The following is a 20,600-nucleotide window of genomic DNA, read 5'->3' on the forward strand; positions in this document are numbered from 1 at the left end:
AGTGATGTTATTGCAGAAGGGTATTGATTGTGTCATGAGAGAACAGAGTCATAAGCTCCTTCCGCACCAAAGTGTCCTTGAGCAGGCTATTCTCCACGGCTGCTTGTTTACATGCTTTACACGCCCCGTGTGACTAGGCAATAAGAGTTCCCAGTGAGGATACTGCTGATTTCTGTTGAATAACTCATTAATAGACTCCTCTAAATCACACGCAAATGAAGCAATCTGGGTCTCAATCAGTACCCAGGGACACCTAGTCATGTAGACAGTAGATGCCAGGGTTTAAACCAGCAGCCGTAATTAATGGACAACCCACAATTTCCCCATGATAAATTATTAAATGGGAAAATACTTCTTGGTTGTTGTGCCTCTTCTACATATGATTTCTGAACATTACTTAGCCCATCTTTACGTGGATATTCTATGCAGATTATAACAATTCAAGGGGAAAATCAATGTTTTCACACTTGTTATTACAAACATAGGCCTGAAATACACACATGCACATACAAGACCCTATGGTGCATTAATGGAGAGATGTCAGAGTGAGGGGGCTGCACATGGACACACGGCCCGAGCAGTTGGGGGTTTCGCTGCCTTGTTTCAGGAAAGGAACTGGCACCTCTCCAGCTACCAGCCCCAATTCCACACTTGATCCGTATCGTGCACCCTCCGGTTCCCAAGCCAAGTCCCTACAGACTGAGTTACGTCTACCCATGAACCCCTTATGAAGATAGTTTTAAGTTACTGTAATACTTTTAGTTGTTTGGAAAACATTAATACCGTCACCTATTGAGAATTTGTTCTGTAGGCTATAGCAAACTCCTCACAATATCCATATATGGCCATACAGTCACGCCAAGATTATACAGGTGATACAGGACACCCTCGAAGCCCTACATTTACTTAAGAAATTGTTAAGTAGGAAATTCAGTCTCGGGATGAATAAGGATGATTAAGATGTATCAAAGCTTCCACTTCCTTGTGCTGTGTCAATGATGCATTGGGCGGTACTGGAGACAGCCGGATGGTGGTGCTATGCCGACAAGCGTGAGCAAGGTCACACGGTGTACCATTCTGCTGTCTGCGCTCCTCAAACGCTGCAGCTGCCGTCGTCTCCCCTCCCTGCAGCCCCAGCAGCCCCACACTGTCGCACAGCCATGGCGGACAGCGCGAGCGAGAGCGACACCGACGGAGCGGGGAGCAGCTCGGCCACCCCGATGTCGTCCTCCGCTTCAAATTCGGGGAAACCGAGCATAGTCATTTCACAGTTTCGCTTGGAGGAGCTGACGAACCGCCTGGCCTCGTTACAGCAGGAGAATAAAGTTCTTAAAATTGAGCTGGAAACGTTCAAACTCAAGTGCAAAGCCCTGCAGGAGGAGAATCGGGACCTCCGCAAAGCTAGCGTCACCATTGTGAGTAACGTTAGCATGCTAACTAGCTAGCTGTCCCCACGCCACCTTTTATACTGTATTTGTCAGTAAGTTAGCTATAGCTAGCGCTGTTTGTTTGATTATAAACAGTCACTGTTAACACATTTATTCTGTTTTAGTGAAATGTTATCTTTATTGGACCACAGCACCCTGGTGTTGTGCTAGCGCTGGTAATATTAGCTTGCTGGTTAGCTTGCTAATTTAGCCAGGGTTGCTAGGTGGCTGGGCAGTGATAGCCAGTTGTTTGCTTTGTTTTGCTTTGCTTTGCTAATCGGCTAATGTTAGCTCAACGGCTAACAAGTTAACAGCCGTTATTAAAGAGGAGGACACCTCACGATGCAAGTTTTTGGACTGCTGTTAGCTTTCTGTCCAGCTGATAACTCACTGCTAGACATTGTCACCACGTTATGACCAACAAGGTAACAGATTGAAAATAAGTTGCCCAGCAGAAGCACTGGCATGGCCCGATGCGTCATATGTCTGCATGCTCGGTTAATCAACCCAGGCTTCATAAAATGTGTAACCGATCTGGCGGATAGATAGGGAAGTATGTAGGCCAAACTTAGCGAGCTAGTGAAATGCCATGCTCATATTTTCAGCCTCAGTGCAGCCTGTACCCCCTCTGTTAATGTGTAAGGCTTAACTTTGGTTTCTATTGTACCTCTCATTGTTCTTTAACTATTGACACATTGTCACAGCTTGCAAAACAGAGTTTAGCTTTGAGGTCAGCGAAGAATGAGGATAAAGAGTGTGACACAAGGACAGGCGTATCCTCACACTGTAATGCTAGCTGCTGTAGCTGCCTCAACACATTGCCCATGTCTCACTCTTCCCCTCACCGTAAGTCATCCATTACAGCAATATCTCTTGAGTCATTAGGGAAAAGTCTGCTTCCTCTTTGGCTGGCAGATTTCACTGCAGCAGTCTTTGGCTGATTGGTGCATGCATTTGCAGCAGGCATATATGCACTGTCGGTGGTTACAATTTAATCGAAATGTAAATGTGCAAATACAACAGTTTAATGTGCCAGATCCAAGAGTGTACTTCACTAATGTTTTGCCTCTGCCACCATCTCCCATTTGTATTTGTCTGCAGCAAGCAAGAGCAGAGCAAGAAGAGGAATTTATCAGCAACACCTTGTTCAAGAAGATCCAGGCCCTCCAAAAGGAGAAGGAGACCTTGGCGGTCAACTATGAAAAGGAGGAGGAATTTCTCACCAATGAACTGTCAAGGAAACTCATGCAAGTGAGTGATGGGAACATAGGTGTTTACAACAGGCACAATGGGAACAGCCTAACATCAGTTTGAACTTTCACCCTATAAGATGACATGTCGTTTTGATAAAGGCACTGTGGTACGGATAAGTTTGCTTAGAGCTCAATTATGCAAAGTTTCTGGCTGCAGTATTGTCAAGTGTGCACAACTTGAGCTGTCTGGGTGTGTGTCTATCTAAGCACACAACCCCAAGAGGGTGCAGACGCTAGTCCATTATCATCAACTGTATTGGTACTTGCCTGAAGCCTGGAAAGGCTCAAGATGACTTCACTGCGGCTGCTAGCTACTCTTAATGACTCTCAAATTACTCTCCTACCGTCTGTCGGTTATTTAGTTCAGTCTGTTTTCCACATCTTATTTTCCCTGCACAGCGCACACATGCACGCTCTCACACTTTTCAATGGCTAGCTGTAGGCTGACTAATGGTTTGTTGATGTGCGAAGAAGTGGGAAGCCGTAAGGGACGCATGTAAATGCCTCAGCAGACCCTGCTTAGGGTCATACAGATGGTCTTGTTTGGGCTTTTGTTATGATGCCTTCTCACTTAACATGAGACAGACCCGTGTGTGCCTTTGCATGTAGACTCGGTGCTGCTGACAAATGCAATACAGTGTGTATTTATGTCTGTGTGTGTGTGTGCGTGTGTTCACGGGCATGTATTGTGCCCTTGTGATGATAGAGTAAGAATAGAGCAAATTTATTCTACTGGGTGTGTAGGTGCTCCTGTGGGGAAGCACTTTGGTAAACAATTGTGTTTTAACTGCGTTTTCCCCATCATTACATTTGATGATGGGCTTTTTACTTAAATCATCTAAATTTTAGAAGCCAAATGATGCAAGTCCCTCTGCAGGTTTTTGTATCAGTGCCTCCCTTTCAGCACACAGTATGAACTGTTCAAAGTCAATTTGATGCACAATGTATTTTGTGCCAGCCCGTCTGATTTCATCTTATGTGCAAGTATAGATTTGTTTCCAGAGAAGAAGCTAATAAAAGTTTGGCCTAATTGTTATTATTAATGCATGAGATCATGCACTTACCATTATGTACACTTTGTACATGCAGGATCTCCTTCATCATTGTGCTGTTGTTAGCTTGGCTTGAAGGACACAAGAACCTGAGTGGGATAGAATATCTCTGCAAGGTGTCCACTGGCTGAAAACGAACTGATGCATTATTATGTATTCAGTTGTATCTCACCAAACGGCACATTTGGGTGGAGGCCTTTTCTACAATAGCTGTTGGTTGTTTTGGCATAAGGGAGGCACAGTATCTCAAACAATTCCTAAAATTGTTAGCGTCTTGATTAGAAGAGGGATGGCTTGACTGGGTGTGGCGAAACTTGCTGTTGTGTTCTCTTAGCTAGGAGACGACAGAGCACTGGACTCTGTTTAAATGTTAAACAAACTGGTGTTCTAGTTGTGTCTGTTAAAAGTAGCATAATGGAAATGGTTATTTTTTCCTCTAAAGCCTTTGAATGAATTAGCATCTTTTTCCCCCCATAATGAGTAATCACTTATATAATTCATCACACAACCCTTCCATTTAGAATCAAGGCTGAGCCGCACCCTTTCTTTGTATTGGTGAACTGCCAAAGGTGGTTGCTTTGGTTGCCAAATCATTATTTCACTCTGTTGTTTCTTCTGGGAACTTTAACCCACAAATCCAGTAGAACTGTAACATTGGTTTCCTGTTTTGCTTTACTCTCAATGTGTAAGCTGAATGTGATGATCTGCGACCAGTGTGTTTGGTCACTGTGGTCATCAAATAGTTTTTATGTGACTCACATCATTCCTGCTCCTCTCGCTCCTTTCTCATCTCTCTCCTTTCAATCACCTCCTCCCCCTTTTCCTCTGTCCACGGACGCTTCTCTCCTTTTCTCCACCGTAGCTCCAGCATGAGAAGGCAGAGTTGGAGCAGCACTTGGAGCAGGAGCAGGAGTTTCAGGTTAACAAGCTCATGAAAAAGATCAAGAAGATGGAGAATGAAACCATCTCAAAGCAGCTAACCCTGGAACAGGTACGCTAATCATGTTAGAGCAAGAGGATTTCAGTATCAAGTATACAACAACATGTCCCTTATTGTGTGTCCAGTCATTGTACTTGTGTTAGAGCCAAACATTTTACCATCCCTCATTCTTCCCACTGACTGATAACTGGAAAAAACATTTGGGTTTGTGGCTGGGTCCAACCTGTTTGTGCCGAACCACTCTGTTATGCTTCCATCCTCTGATGACAGGATTTTTCTGTTGACGCAAATGCATGCATTCAGCCTTGCTCCTCATTCATGAATGTGTGTGTATGTGTCGGAGTGAAGCCTGCATTATGCAAAATGGCATGTTTACTAAAAAAAAAACCCTAATGAGCAGCTTATTTTAAATCAGTTGAAAAGGAAGGGAATCTTTATAGACCCTCCTGCATTGTCGTTTTTCTACCTCTGTAGCTCTCACGAGCTGGCACAGCGCTGCAGCTTTACGAAAGTGAAGCTTATCTGGACAGGGACCTTGGTTTGCAGCTCGGTGTACTTGTTCGCAGTCCTGTGAATGCCTTTCATTGTCGAGGTTTTTGTGTCTCTGAACGTCACTCTCTGCTCCCTCCTTTTATTCCGCAGTTGAGGCGGGAGAAGATCGACCTTGAGAACACATTAGAGCAGGAACAAGAAGCCCTGGTAAACAGACTGTGGAAGCGGATGGACAAGCTGGAGGCTGAGAAAAGGTGTGGAACAATTGTATAATGTGTTAACCATTTCAAAATCTAAACACAATGGACATTTGAGAATCTGTTCTGTGTGGGACTGGATTCAGAGCGTTTTAATGCCGATTCTTAACTAAATATTATTATTTAAGTATTTGAGTAAATGAAAAGTGAGAGAGTGCAAGTTCCCTCTGCTTCCCCCTGAAACCTGGTGGGCTTCTATATAAAACTACTAACATTCCTAACCTGTAAAGGAGCCATCACTGCACACCTAACAGGGTTTAAATACAGTGATGTTCTTTATTTTGTGTGTTTGGATTTGTTATGTACCCCATATTTGTTTCTGCTTTTCTCTGTCTCTGATTGACATCCACATATTAAGATGTCTGCCTGGCGCAAAGACAAGTGACTCAGCTTCATTTGTGATGCAGAGTAAAATTACCATCGATCGACTGACAGGCGCTTTTTGGTTTGATTTCACAATTTCAGGGTAATAAGTGTTTTAATAAGAGTCATTTCAAATAGGCTGAAAAATGACTCCCTGTATATGTTGTTTGTCGTTACGTTTTTCAATCTGAAGTAGCAGCAAACCAGGAAAGGTTAAAGGTTAAATTGTCTTATATTAACCCATTAGGCTTTTTTCCACTGTCATGTAAAAGCTAGAGCATCTTAAAATGAACACATACTATATATAAGCTTGTCGTTATGCCCTTATACTCCGTTCTGTGTATGAATCGTAGTAACCGTCTCTTTTGTTTGTTCTCTTAACTAGAATCCTCCAGGAGAAGTTGGACCAGCCCGTATCAGCTCCTCCCTCCCCGAGAGACGTTTCCATGGAGATAGACTCACCAGAGAACATGATGCGACATATCCGCTTCCTGAAGAATGAGGTGGAGAGGCTCAAGAAAAGCCTGCGCACCACCGAGCTGCAGCGTAAGTGGCCTCTCGACCAGTCACGTGATCTAAGGGAGTGTTGGCTTTGAAGGGGCAGATGCCTTCATAGTATTGAGGATGTGATCAGTAAAAGCTATGAGGGGGGAAATCACGCTCCACCCAGACACAGGTTGTTTTCAATAGAGAAGACGGGAGAGGATGCTTTCTAGCCGTGTGAGACATCCTGATTACATCCCACTGGTCACGTTACACCTCAAGTTACTTAGATAATGTTGGGTTCAAACTTCAATGTCATCCTTTTAAAAGTGCTAACACATTACATCTAAGCATTTCCGATGGGGCATGATTGTATTTTTGGCGTGTGTTTAGAGCCGATCTGCTAAGAATGCAACAAGAGAAATGGACTGTAACTAACATAGTAGGCGAAATTATCCGCTATATAGAAAGTTGCGATCTTTAAGTCAGAGACGTATATAGTGCGCTATGATGACAGCAAGTACTAAACCATACCACAGCTTTTCATTAAACATTTAAGCATCCTTTCTGTGAATATTGTGTTATATCCTGAGGAGCTCTTCCGTACATGTCTAGTAAAATTCCCAGCTCTCGTATGCACCATGTATTTCAAACATTAATACATTATGGGAATGCAGTTGAAAGCATTTAAAGTAGTTGCTTGTTCCATTCAAGGAAGCTTTTAAGGACTGTTGTGAAATTCTATCTTGATGCTGCATTCATGTGAAACCAAACATGCTGATTATATCTGATTCAGGACATCTGCATGTACCAACACTCTGCACATTTTATCTGACAACATAGCCAGGAAATTAAATATAAGATATGTTGATTTGAAGAAGTTTTGAAAACAGTCCAAACCAAACTTTATCTTATGAGATGCTAAGATACTTAGGAGTGCGATATCAACTCTCTGAACACAGGATTGTTTTCAGAGAGTTGATATTGCACTCCTAAGAATGATACGGATCAAATTATAGCTAAAAAGACAGTCCATGCCCTCTGGTGACATTAATACTTGGATTGTATTTTAGGGAGCATCAGTGCAACTCCATCTAACTGGTAGACTTATCCAGTTGATTAAATAAAAAAGAATTTGCTTTCCAGGTACATTTTATTATGTTTACTAATTCGACTCTATGCCCAATTTTTACAGAGAAATATGCATCCTGTCTGTCTTTGGATGGACCCTGTATTTTGGTTATTCATACCTTTTATCCAAATATATGGCAGGTTAATTTTTAATTTGGTCTCCTAAAGTGTTTTAACCATTTACATGTACAAAAAAGGCATTCAGTAAATCATATTGCTAAAGCACTGGCTGGTAAACCACTGTATAATCATGTGGATGAGATAACATAAGCTTTTTGTTCAGACAATCAGACGTGTTGATTCAGCTTGGTGTATCTTGGAGAAATAATTAAAGGGGATAAGTCTGAACACATTCATGGGAGTGTCTGTCAATATTTGGTCCATGCTTTGGTTTTACCACTAGAGGGAGCTCTTGGTCCAACTTTGGGCACACAATCTGAGAAGCTGAGTCAAGAAGCAAGTCAGTACTGCGGCTGAAAAGATGTACTTCCTTATTGTAAAGTGTTTGTAGATCTCAGCATTGGTTCTTTCACTCTGCTTATTTAATAGAAGAACAAGAACAAGATGTTTTGATTTAGGGTCTTTGGAGAGGATTCATTTATAACTGCACAGCATTTCAATAAGGCCTTTTGTTTTATTGTTTAAGTGCAGCAGTCCTGGCATGACACTCATTCAAGCAGCTGTTAATGTTACAGTTTCCAGGATGTGGCTGTGACAATGTCTGGACTGATGTCATTTGTTCTGCCTGTCCCCTCCCAGACACAGAGAAGCGTGCCCAGTACATAGAGGAGGAGCGGCACATGAGGGAGGAGAACATCCGGCTGCAGAGAAAGCTTCAGAGGGAAATGGAGCGCAGGGAGGCCCTGTGCAGACAGCTGTCGGAGAGTGAATCCAGCCTGGAGATGGATGATGAGAGGTAGAGGAGGGGACACAAGATGGGACAGATGGGTCACGATAACTTAACACTGTGGTGCAAATGCACACGTGTCATTCAATGTAGTGTGGTGGATGTGAGAGAAGTGACACTGCTGAGAGGATGAAGGGAGCTCAAAGTTGAGGGAACAAAAGAGGGAGAGATGCAAATGACAAAAGGCATTTGTGCCACCTCAGTGCACAACACTTCTAATAGCCTGTGTTATTTGTTGTGAAGGCTTTCTTTGTGATTAGCAAGTAAACAGCATGGTGTCCATTAAGCTTACCATCATAAAATAAATGTTTTTATTCAGACCACAACCTCCAGGATTCATTCAGACAGCAAAGGGAAACAAAGTAATTAGCAGTAGCTTTCCTTATTAAATCTGTTTATCTTGATGTAACTGAAAATGGTCAAAACTATCAGGACTGTTTAAGCCAATGACTGCCTTCTTTCTTTGAATGAACACATTTTAACTCCTTTGTGTGCTCCCCTTTACTACTGACACCCATTTCACCTTAGATCTCCAGTATCTTAAAGAAGCAACTCACCCCTGGAAAAAGCCACCGTCAGTCAAAGCTGGTGTTCTCTGTAATCGATAGAAGCAATAATATTTGAAATTGGTGCCATAGCTGTGGAGAAAGTTGTACAAACAGCTTGTGATTTTGCCCATTCTGCATTCCTACAACACCCAGCATGCATTGCGCCCCTCCCTCTGAAAGGATCAACCCAGCGAGAGACGCTGGAGTGAAATTATACTACCGATTTCCAGTCAAGGACATTGACCGCTGCAGGAAATGGCAGAGAGCAGTACAGAATCTGAAATAAGATTATACCGGTGCATTGTCTAAAAAGTCTTCAGGTCTGCAGTCTACATTTCAAACCTGACGATTTTGAACGAGACATGAAATCGGAGGCGGGCGTCCTAGATTGAGGAAGTGTAGTTTAGCGGATAGCGTCCTCCCAAGGCACAGAGCGAAATTGCATTTTTCCTACCATAATAGCATTAGCTCCCCATAATAGCATGATAGGACTGAGGTTGAAAATCAGCGAACTGGCCCTTTAATGGTACATGGACCGCCCAAGTGAGTTGAGTTTTAGTAGGCTCTATAACTTGACCTACAAAGACACAATAGTCACTGTTTCCCCTCCCTTAGTTTGAGGTCATCGTGCAAGGTTTGGTATTGTAAACATCTAAGTATGTCTTTATATCAGCTATTGCACTCATGTCATGTCAGCGTCCCTTTGATTTCATTTTATTGTTGTCTGTGCTTGGTTTTTTTTGGTAAATATTCTGCCCTCAGCCGGGGCAAGAAGATGTTACACAAGAAAAAAAAATTCTATCGTCCTTGAGCAAAAAAACATTTGAGCAAATGCAGACCTGCATTACGCAAGACTCTTCTTTGATCTCCCTCAGCTGTCAGTGAACGTCTTTTTCTAAGCTCTAAAGGGCGTCTCACACGCCAGAATACAGGCGGAATTGAGCACTTTTAGACACTAGTAGTTGTAGCCATAAAGAATTTGAAGCAATTATAACCAACTATCCTCCTTCATGTTGCTTTGAACTGTCCTTTTTCTGATCTAATTCTATGAAAGTATCGCATTGTGTGGACTACATATCTTCTGTGCTCATCTCATCCTCTCAGGTACTTCAATGAGATGTCTGCACAGGGCTTGAGAGCAAGGACCGTGTCCAGCCCCATCCCCTACACCCCCTCCCCCAGCTCTAGCCGACCCATATCACCTGGTAGGTACATCTAAGATAGCTGCTGTCACGGTAACACAGCTGTCAACTTTGTATGTTGCGTCAAATAGACTGGGCGACACAACAACGAAAAGCACCTTTGATATCAATTCATATGACTTGTTGCCAGAAGAGCAGCTTTTATCTCGTGTCAAATCTGGAGCGAGCATTCAGCGACACTCGAGTTTAAGTCGGTCACTGAAACCATAAATATTTACAGGATATTTCCAGCTTGGATGGCAGGGAAATAAAAAAGCTTGTCCTAATTCTGTGTCCTATTAAATCCAAAGAAGAGTCATAAAGTTTTTAAGCCCGTATTACCAATGCTTTGCCGACAGTCGTTCATGTTTCCTATTATAATGAATGAAAGAAAGTGTAGGGTCACTTTTCAATCAAAATTCAATGTATCGTTCAAACGTGGTATTTATTCATAGTTCGAACTGTAATGATGTGATCGAATTCAAAATTGAAGCACAGCCGATTACGCTACCTACGAACAAATTAGCAATCTGCTTTCCAGAGTCCCAGAATGCTATCGTGTTGAAAGCAGTGTGCCTTGTATTCCAGCCATACAGTCATTGATTCCATTAGATGCCGATAATTTGCTGCCAAAGGTGCCGCCAAAGAGAACGAAACCGACCATAGTCAGAAAGCACAGAGGAGACTTATTGTAGTTCGGCTCCGGGGGAAGCTGTAGCTAGCTCCGTCACTTTAATACGCCAGCAGCAAGCAAAACACAGGAGCGCGGTTTGAGTCTTGAAGAGTCGCAGGCTTTATTAAGCACAAACACAGAATTAATGTACAGTTTAGGCTGTTTGTTTACACAGCTACCGATCACTCTTTTCTCTGCTCTCATCCCCGACACTTCACGTAACTCGTGCACACACACTTCCGTTCTCTCTTGCTCGCTCTACCACCCCACTGTCACGCACTTCGCTCTATCTCAAACAGAGCTACGCCTCTAGTATAAGACCATTACAGTTAATAAGTTGTTGCATGTTGGCAACAAAACCTATTTAAAGTAGGTTAAGTGACTGGGACTGTAAAATGTGAGAGCGAAAGTAAACTGTCGGAAAAATAGCCAACAGCAAAACCACTATGAGGAGGATATTGAGAGCATCTGGTCTGAACCCTGTGTGACTTTTAATCCTCATGCTAAATACATTGCAGAGGAAAATGTAGCAATTCCAGGTCCAGTCAGTCACACTTGGTGTGGTTCAGCAAGAACTGTGATTGCTGAATCACACCAGATGTGACCTGCTAAATGTTTGAACAATGATAAGATGAACCTCAGGTGTCAGAGCGCTGCAGTTTTCCTGTTCTGTCAGCCAGGTACAAATTGAATTGACCTCTCATTGCAGGTCAAAGCATTCCAGGTGGTAGAGAAGTTAAACATGATGACTTGAACAGAAGAACACACAGTACATCTATCTCCTTATGCCTGTCTTCCAGGTCTCTCATATGGCAGCCACACAGTTGGCTTCACCCCTCCAGCGACCCTGTCCAGAGCTGCCATCTCCCACTACAACACCCCCGCCCTGCACGTCCACGGGAGCTCCTCTCACGCCGTAGCGGTAAATTACATCCATCTGTGCCTCCTTCATTTGTTAGGTGTTATATTTTTGATTCTTGACAAGGAATTGTTGTGGTTGTGTGAAGTTAAAAACCCACAGCTCCACTATTTGCTTCAAATGTTTAGGAAATCCAATTGTTATATTATACATTAAATTCACCCCTGGAAAAAGTTACCGTCCGTCAAAGCTGGTGTTCTCTGTAATCGATAGAAGCAATAATATTTGAAATTGGCGCCATAGCTGTGGAGAAAGTTGTACAAACAGCTTGTGGTTTCGCCCATTCTACATTCCTACAACACCCAGCGTGCATTGTGCCCCTCCCTCTGAAAGGAACGGCCCAGCGAGAGACGCTGGAGTGAAATACTATCGTTTCCAGTCAAGGACATTGATCGCTGCAGGCAATGGCTCAGAGCGGTACAGAATCTGAAATACGATGAGAATATAGCAGTGGATCATCTAAAAAATCTTCAGGTCTGCAGTCTACATTTCAAACCTGACGATTTTGAGACATGACATCGGAGGCGGACGTCCTTAGTTTGAGGAAGTCTACTTTGGCAAGCTCCCTGGCCTCTGCCAGATGATGCGTTTTAGCTAGTCTGGCCGAGGTTTTCCAGGGCCCCTTGGAGAAGCAGATCCTGTCCTCCAAAGGCACAGAGCGAAATTGCATTTTTCTCTACCATGATGGCATTAGCTCCCCATAATAGCATGATAGGACTGAGGTTGAAAATCGGCAAACTGGCCCTTTAAGGAGGGAAATTAAGGCTCTTTGCACGTGTTAGTAAAGTCTTTGTACTACATGTAATGAGACGTTCCACTTTTGGATTTATGCTTGGAGCAAATGGCCTCAATCTGCTTACCGCTCATCACTCTCCAATATGGGTGTTAACATTTGCAAACCTGCCAGAGATAACAGGCTTGATCATGACACCGATATTGTCGTTACATCACACCAAATGACCCATCTCTTGTATTGATAGCAGGAGAACGTACAATAGCTCATAAAGGTGTCAAGGTCCAGTTGTCAGTGCATTTATCTCTTCAATAACACTGTGATAACTGAATCAACACTTCTTATTTGTCAGGAAGGCTTTCCTTATTATGATCTCAGCGTCATGGCACATTGAAGCCTCTCAGTGTGTCTGTTCTCGCGGATGAATGCGACACCTGTATTGCCAGTGTCTTGTTATATAAGATGATATCAGCCAGCAGGACTTAAACCATGTGTGTGTTTATCTCACTCATGTTTTGCTTGTCTTACTTGTTATATCTTATAGGACAGATGGTTTTATGAAACATATGAAGATTTATTTCCATTTCTTTAACTCTTTTTAGACTATTAAGTCTTCATGCTCTGGCAATATTATGAAAGGTACAAGTGCTGCCAAAACTAAAAGTTAAGTATTCAGGGGGGGAAGGTGACTGTTGATGATGAGAGTGAATAAAAAGTGTCTGGGTGTGTCTGTACTGCCAAGTTGTTATGATCAGCCAGTATTCGACACGGGCTATCGGGTCTAAATTGGGCTTAGGCATTGTACTTAAGCAAGCTCGCGTGCAAATAAAGTTGAGGCAAGGTGAGGATGTACAACTGTCACGATCTTTCAATATCAGGAATGCCTGAGCCAAACCATTACCTTCTTATAGGTCAGGTTCAAAAGAGGTTCAGTCGAATTGGGGTCGTCATTGGGACAGAGAGCGCCAAATGTCCGGTTTCAACAGGCTGACAGACTTCTTGTTGGGTCTTGTTGAGACCCAGTTTTTGAAGTTTACAGTGTCATGTTATTTTTCTGAATTGCTTTGTGTTCAATAACGAAGCTAAAAACAAAAGCTCAGAGATGCTACTGACTGGTATTAACCCGGGACATAGTTTAAGCACTTCTTATTTATGTTTCTAAATAATCCCATAGACAACAGTCAAGCAGCAACCTCAGCTTCTTAAAGGTATAAACTCGAGGATTTTTTTGTAAATAAAGGTCTGTTAAGTCACTATCTATCGCCGAAAGAGGTAACACAATTGTGATTGAGCGTATGATCCACTGATGAAAGCCTTAGCATTTGCAGTATATAGTATTATTATGGACTGGGTGTCTGTGGCGACATTCACAGAATTTTTTTTTTTCCATCACCCAGCAGTGGTTAGTCTGCCAGAGAGGGTAGGCGGAGCTACGTGGCTGAATTTCCAGACTCTACAAGTGTTGCAAGTAAACAGTAATCTACTATGGCTGAACAAACAAAGAAAAGACGCCTACAGATACAACTTCAAAAATAAGTGAGAATCAAAAGAAACGAGAAACAAATTCGACACTCAGATGAAGGCAAACAGTCTAGTCTAAAAGGAACAGTCTCAAAGCAACCGTCAGTGAGTTACGACCGTAACAAAGGAGCCAACCGTGGACATCTGGTTAAATTGGGAAGTGTCCTCCTGCAATTACCGTTTATCGCCAAAGGTGTCGCCAAAGAGAACAAAACTTTTCTTGTCTTTTATGTCTATTTTTGCCCCAAATTATGGAGTGGGATCAAAAAACGTATCTCTCAGTATTGGTATGGATAAGTGGTATCTGTATCAATAAAACTCCATCGATACCCGTCCCTAAGTAGCTGTAGTTGATAGTTTTGTATCTGCGTCACATGCATAGTGATTCATGACTGGTAAATAACCCCTCAGGGAACAGGCTCTAGTTCAGTAAGTCAGGGGGCTGTCTGTTGGTTTTAACCCAGTTTGCCAATGTGATTAACTGTAGAACATGAGGCCTTACTGACCTGGTTCTTCTGTACCTCCTCATTACTCCAGAGTTATGAAATGTCTCCGTCGCTTTCACTTTTTCTCATGGGATTACTGCCAGTGTGGTACTTTTCAGTGACTGGGTCACAATGACCAGAAAGGACACACCCTGACCTAAGCCCAATCATTTTGCTAAGATTTTTCAGTTTGCTACGAAAAAATGAACTCTGGAGGTTTAATCGAAAAGGCAGTTTGAACTGAAGAAGCCTTTCGGAAGATTACTCCTTCCATCCCTAAACCTTCCTTCTTCTGTTCTATGCTCGTATACACAGTTTATGTCTCTGGTATTCTGCATCCATTAACTTACTCCTGATGCATGTGGATGGTGAGGACCACATCTCGCCCATCAGCATTCAGCCCACCCAGGAGTTACATGACTCTGTCTTTGAGATCAGAAGCTCAGACAGATTAATCTCTCCCTTAAACCCTTTTTCTTTTCTCTTTCCAGTCCTCTGACTCAAATTGCAGTTTCAGGCAGGAACATAGCGGAGAGCGGGAAACATGATTTAAACCAGTAACCTTGCCCCCGTGATTTATTTCATTTAGCCATGTGTTGCCCTGGAAACACAGTTATAAAATGACCTCTCTATTTTACACACTGTTATCAAATGTACCTCCTGGCTATATCTGTTTAAAACCAAGTAAGCTTGTCAAAAAATACTCATGGTTATATCTTTAAAATTGACTTTTTTCATATATTTTTCCACAAAATGTTAAGATTACTGCTGTCGAGTTGTTATAAAAGTAAAGTCTTATTTATTTTGTTCTTCATCTCTCAACAGAGGCCTTCCCCAAGAAGAAGCACCAGCCCCGACAAATTCAAACGTCCAACACCCCCACCCTCCCCCAACACGCACTCTGGGGCCCTGCAGGCTCAGCCTCCGCTCCCCCCACCAGCTCAGCCCATGGTGCAGTCCATGTCCTCCCCGGCAGCTATGTCGCAGCACGCAGCAGCAGCACAGCAGCCTCCCTCCCAGCCTTAACGCAACACACAGTCTCTGTCTTTGCGCGTGAGCGCGCCCACTGAATGCCACGACGCTACCGCAACAGCAGCTTCCATCATTACCAGCTCTGGAAGACGAGTTTCCTTCTCTATACCAACTCGACAAAACAATCAGCTTCAAAAGTTTTAGAGGGGAAAGAAAGACAGCGGCTCATCATCAAGATGCTCGCTGTCTGCCAAATCCACACGTGGCGTTACTTAACTGATCTTAAAAGGAATGGATGGACTAAGAATGATCGCTTCTGGGATTTGTAGGCCAATTATCTTTTCCACCTTCTGTCTTGTACATGTTATGTTTTTTTCTTTGCTTGGGACTTTAGCTGGTTGGAATTGTTGTTGTGGCGCTTCTAAGACAGCACAAACAGCACATACAGTATGTTTCATGGTGGTGTTTTCTGATAGGTCGGATGCTTGGTTCAATGGATGGATGTATGGCTAGAGAAATGATTGAAATGATAGATGGATGTTGATTCTTTTCATGCCTATAAAATGACACTCGATTGCAGTCATACCCTCCACTCCCACTCACCCAGCCCCCTTTGTCTCTGAAGCAGTGTCAACAACTCAGCCTGACCCCGAGCTCAACGCAGCTTTCATCAGGTCAAAAAGAGGCGTCACAGAAGACTGCTAGGAGTTTCTCCATTATAGGGCATTGATCAAACCGCTCAATGAGCTCGCGCCACACTTATTTTACTTTCTGAAAGCATTCAAGGCTCTGCTGCTCTTCAGTTTAAAGGAAAAGAAAAAAAAAGGATCCAGGAGGATGGACACTGGTACATAAACCACAGATAAATGTCGCCTTTTGAGGTGTTTAAAAATGTAGTCTGAGGTGTTACAACTTAGTCATGTACTCAGTCTCTTCTCTGCTCTTCTCTCTCTCTCTCTCTGGTGTATTTCTGAAAGCTTCTATCATCCTTGTGGATATTCCTCATCAGAAAAAGGAAAAAAAACATAATGCTCTTTACACTAAATATACATACTGCTAAAACATTCTAAATGAATGGTACTGTTGAACTAAATTTCTATGTATGATTAAAGCTCTTGAGATGACGACCTCTGTTTTCAATCGTCAGTTTTATGGATTGTGTGTCATTGTCATGTCAAACAAGTACTTATGTAAACATTTTTCAGGAGATATACACGCTGGATTTGACAGGTACACAGTTTTCAAATCAGATTGATGTTTTTGTGCATATTGCTCAACTGAAAATGTCATTAGTTCCTTGGAAATTTCTGCGTAGTTGGTGGGAAATGTTTTTGTGTTTAAGCTTGGGGAGTTGCTGCATATTCCACAGAAGCCGCTGAAGAGTTACACCCCCTGCAGCTATGCAGTTCTCATGGTGTTACTACACACACAGGCAAGAATGACTTATCCTCTTCCTACCATGTTTGCGATCGCTAATTATCTGGCTGAAATAATTTGAGATGACTTGATTTGTTTCAGATTTTCGAAGTAGTTGATGCATAAATTCTAATAAGGTGATCTTTTGCCTTCTTTCTGGCGCAACCAGGAGCTTGATATGGAGTTCAGTTATTTGTGTGTAGACAACTGTAAACTGGATCGCCATGAAATTTCATCCAGATGTTCGTGTTCACCTGAGGATGTATCCTACTGATCTTGGCAACATCCTCACTTTCCCTTTAGCTTCACCAGCTTATCCAACTGATGCAGAGAAATATAGTACAGATATTCTGAGGTTAAACTGTAAATTTTGATCAGCTGACCTTTCATTTATATCATTATCAGACCAACAATTATCTATATATACAGTCTTTGTCATATACTAGGAAAACTAACGACATTCCCAGCGAGCAACTGCTAGTTAGCTTGTTGTGCGCACGTTAGCATGTTTATGTGAGCTCAAAGATTAACGCACCTCCCTGACGACGTACAGCCTTTAACAGAGATTTAAACATTTGTTGTTATGGCAACGTTAGCAGTGTGACATTCGCTGCTGCCAGAGTCTGACACTGATAACCGTATAGAATTGCGGACCCATTGCTCTTAAGTCTTTGTTTAAAGCTAGACAAAAGGTAGCAATTATCCGATGATTAAAACTAATGAGGATTTTCCTTAAGATGAAAAACACGTGAAAATACTAATGAAAAAAGCACTAGTCAGCTCAAATTCCAGCCTCTCCAGGTGGGAATGTAATGTTAAGGGAGGCAGAAAAAAACAATAAAAAAGACTGGAAACTGGATTTTCCTGTTTAAAGTAACTTCCTGTTTTTGCCAATATTAAACGGTTCAGCAAACACAACTTCCTGTATATGCTTAAGTTATCTGGAACTGTCTGGTTAGCAACATGTTTCATCTTTAGATTCCTATTTGATAAGAAATAACAACAAGAGCCCTGAAAGTGTGTTTTGTCCTAGATTTATTAATTTCAGATGTGTGACCTCTTAAATGATCAGTTCATCTTGACAGACACTTAGGTATGCTCTGCCGTTATGCTTCAGGTATTTCTTGAATGTCCATTTTCAGGATGCTGAAACACAACAAACATGACAACAACGTAACATAAAAATTGTAAATCACAGGGTATGCTGATGCCCATGAAAATATGGAAAATTATGAGGCCTCGGGCAGACTTTTCTGTATCTAGAGCCTTTCTGCTAGCATGACTAGACAGTGAAATAAAGAATCAGCTATACTCAGATGTACCAGTTATTTAACAGCATCATGTGATAAGCTTCTAACACAGCAGTTTCATTGACTCTTGATTCTGTGCCAGGGTTCAACTTTCATATCGTGGCCTACATGGTTTAGTCCGGTTCTAACTGGCTGAAGACATCAGTATTTCCATGATCATGGTAACCTTTCTGTGTGGGAGGAGAACTTGACAAGGATGACAGCCTACGCAACACATTCGTCTTCCTTTATATCTCTACAGGTAACCTTAGCCCATTCACACAAACGGTCAGTTCAAACACTCAACAATCAAAATATAGGCCCTATTGTAAGACTGATATGAGTATACCTTTGTCCAGGGACTTGCTGGAGTATTAAGTGCATCCTGTGTTTTTCTATCGTGTTGCAGTGTTCTCTTTTGCTGCTGAAGCCAGAAACCTGAACTAATCCAAGCAGGAATCTAGACTGGAGGCTCAGGGTGGCCATGCTGGGTGCGAAAGTGGCCTTTGACCTCTGCGGCTTTATGGGGGTAGATGACTGAACCAGGAGACATTTATCCAGACTGCAGGGTGGCTCTGTGTGTTAACACCTGCCAAGCCTATTACGGAACAGAACAGCAGGCTGCTGCTTCTTAGGTGTCGCAAAAGTGTTGTACAAAAACAAAATATTCTTTAAAACGTCAGAATACCAGGTCATCACATGTAAAACTGCTGTGTGTGTGTGTGTGTGTGTGTTTACTAATGGGCTGTCGATGAGTAATGGGAGCTCTGCGGCTTGGCAAGAAGTAAGCGATACATAAAGTACGTCTTGATAGGACTATGGTCAAAATAAGATGATTTTTTGTATTTGCCTAATGAAATTCCATTTTGACAAAACCTTTAGAGATTGCACCTTAATATAAAGAAAGATCCTAACCTTGTTCCAGGGCCAAGTAGCTTTAGAAGTAGGATCACCAACACAAAGAGCTTGTCTTGAAGTTTGAATGGGGCCAAACTAATCTTCTTGAACAAAGAAAATAGGTTAATAATTAGGGGTTTGAACGGCTAAAAAGGTTACCTATATGTCGCGCAAACCTAATCTGCATTTCTGAACGTGACATCACAATGTTCACGTTTTTAATCTCACCACTCACATCTGAATCTTAGCTCCTTAATAATAGTAAAGATTTTATTAACTGAAACTACACTGTCATTGCACTATATTGTCTGTCTCAAAAATTGATTGCACATTATATTCTGTCACATAGACCATTGGCTTTTAACGTATTACAGGTATATACAGAACATGTTATTGATTCGGAAGAGACAATAAAAGATGCATAAAATTGAAATTAAAGAACACAGTGATAATAGGGTGGAGAAATATTCCATATAATTTTTATGCAGAGAAAATACTAGAGGCCCCAAAATTGATCCCTGTGGAACACCATCGACATACCAGGAGCCTGATTTCAAATCATTCGCAAGAATCCTTTTGACAGCAGCAACTTATGAGTTACACAGGCAATGTGCAATTTATCTGACAAAAAGAAAACAACAGACTGGAAACCAGTCTGTTGTTTTGGTCAAGCAGATTAAAAATGTCACCTTGCAGTTCAGGATTTAGCCGTCTAAATCTTGATAACTGTAACTGGAGGACATTACTGACTTCAAGGAGGGCATTATGTTGCAATATTTGTGTATGTCTGGGAATTCAGGCTGCTTAGATATAGGCCAATAACTATTTAGGTCAATAGTGTCACCATCTGGGTGCAGTGGAACCACCTGATGTTGTAATTTTAGGATCTCTATGAGAAAGAGAGCTAACCAGATAATTTTCTCCAGCAGACTTTATATGTGCCCTCACATGTTATGTTTCATCTATGTCTAAATCTTCTGAATTGAAATATTATAAATAGATTATCAAAGAGATCACATCTTTATCTTAAAACCTAAGAGCACTCTACTTCTTTTCTAACCAATAAGAAATGATGGTTCTAAACTAAAACTGGAAATTGTTAATAAAGGTGTTGAATAACTTGTGCTAGCAAGTTAAGCTGGGCACCAACATTGATCCTAGGATTAGTCGATAATATTGATATTGTATCGTAAGCGCTCTGTAATCCACTCCGCCCCCCTCCCTCAGATTCCTACGCTCTGTCCCCTACATGCACTATATCTGGTTGGAACTGGTCTGGAGCGACATGTCAGTGCGATTTCAGTGTAGAGTACTATTAACTGTGCCTCCCTTGTTCTTTTTCCTCTAAATTTTTCAGGCAGAAGGGGATTACGGAGACTAAACCTTTTCTGTAAGACCCTTCCTGGCAGCAGACCTTGGCTATGGGAAAAAAAAAAAGTCTTAAAGTTTCTGAGGAACCAGTTTCACCTCTGGTCTGCTCTCTTCATCCCTCCCCTGACCTTACTACGCTCCCTGTCCTTTCATCTGTCGTGTCTCCCTCTCTTTGTGTTCCTCTTTTCTTTCACTCCTCTCTCTGCTTTCTTTTTTTCTAACAGTGTGACCTGAGGTTATGAGAATGGGTGCAATCACACGGTGATGATATAATTTTTATGATCCTGCTG

The 20,600-nt window shown here is 42.1% G+C and overlaps 1 protein-coding gene across 1 annotated transcript; it reads left to right on the forward strand.

Annotated features, from left to right (window-relative positions):
* The first annotated feature begins 1,108 nt into the window (after positions 1-1,108).
* On the forward strand, positions 1,109-16,461 carry LOC138588393 (coiled-coil domain-containing protein 6-like). Its single transcript, XM_069658487.1, has 9 exons — positions 1,109-1,415; positions 2,529-2,678; positions 4,595-4,723; positions 5,315-5,418; positions 6,170-6,330; positions 8,158-8,314; positions 9,958-10,058; positions 11,508-11,629; positions 15,191-16,461. Exons 1-9 carry the CDS (start codon positions 1,161-1,163, stop codon positions 15,389-15,391), a joined length of 1,380 nt encoding a protein of 459 aa, XP_069514588.1. The 5' UTR covers positions 1,109-1,160; the 3' UTR covers positions 15,392-16,461.
* Positions 16,462-20,600: the final 4,139 nt, after the last annotated feature.

The sequence above is a fragment of the Semicossyphus pulcher genome, unplaced genomic scaffold, assembly GCF_022749685.1.
Source record: "Semicossyphus pulcher isolate SPU_LCO1_2020_fin unplaced genomic scaffold, fSemPul1.0.p SCAF_12, whole genome shotgun sequence".
NCBI lineage: Eukaryota > Metazoa > Chordata > Actinopteri > Labriformes > Labridae > Semicossyphus > Semicossyphus pulcher.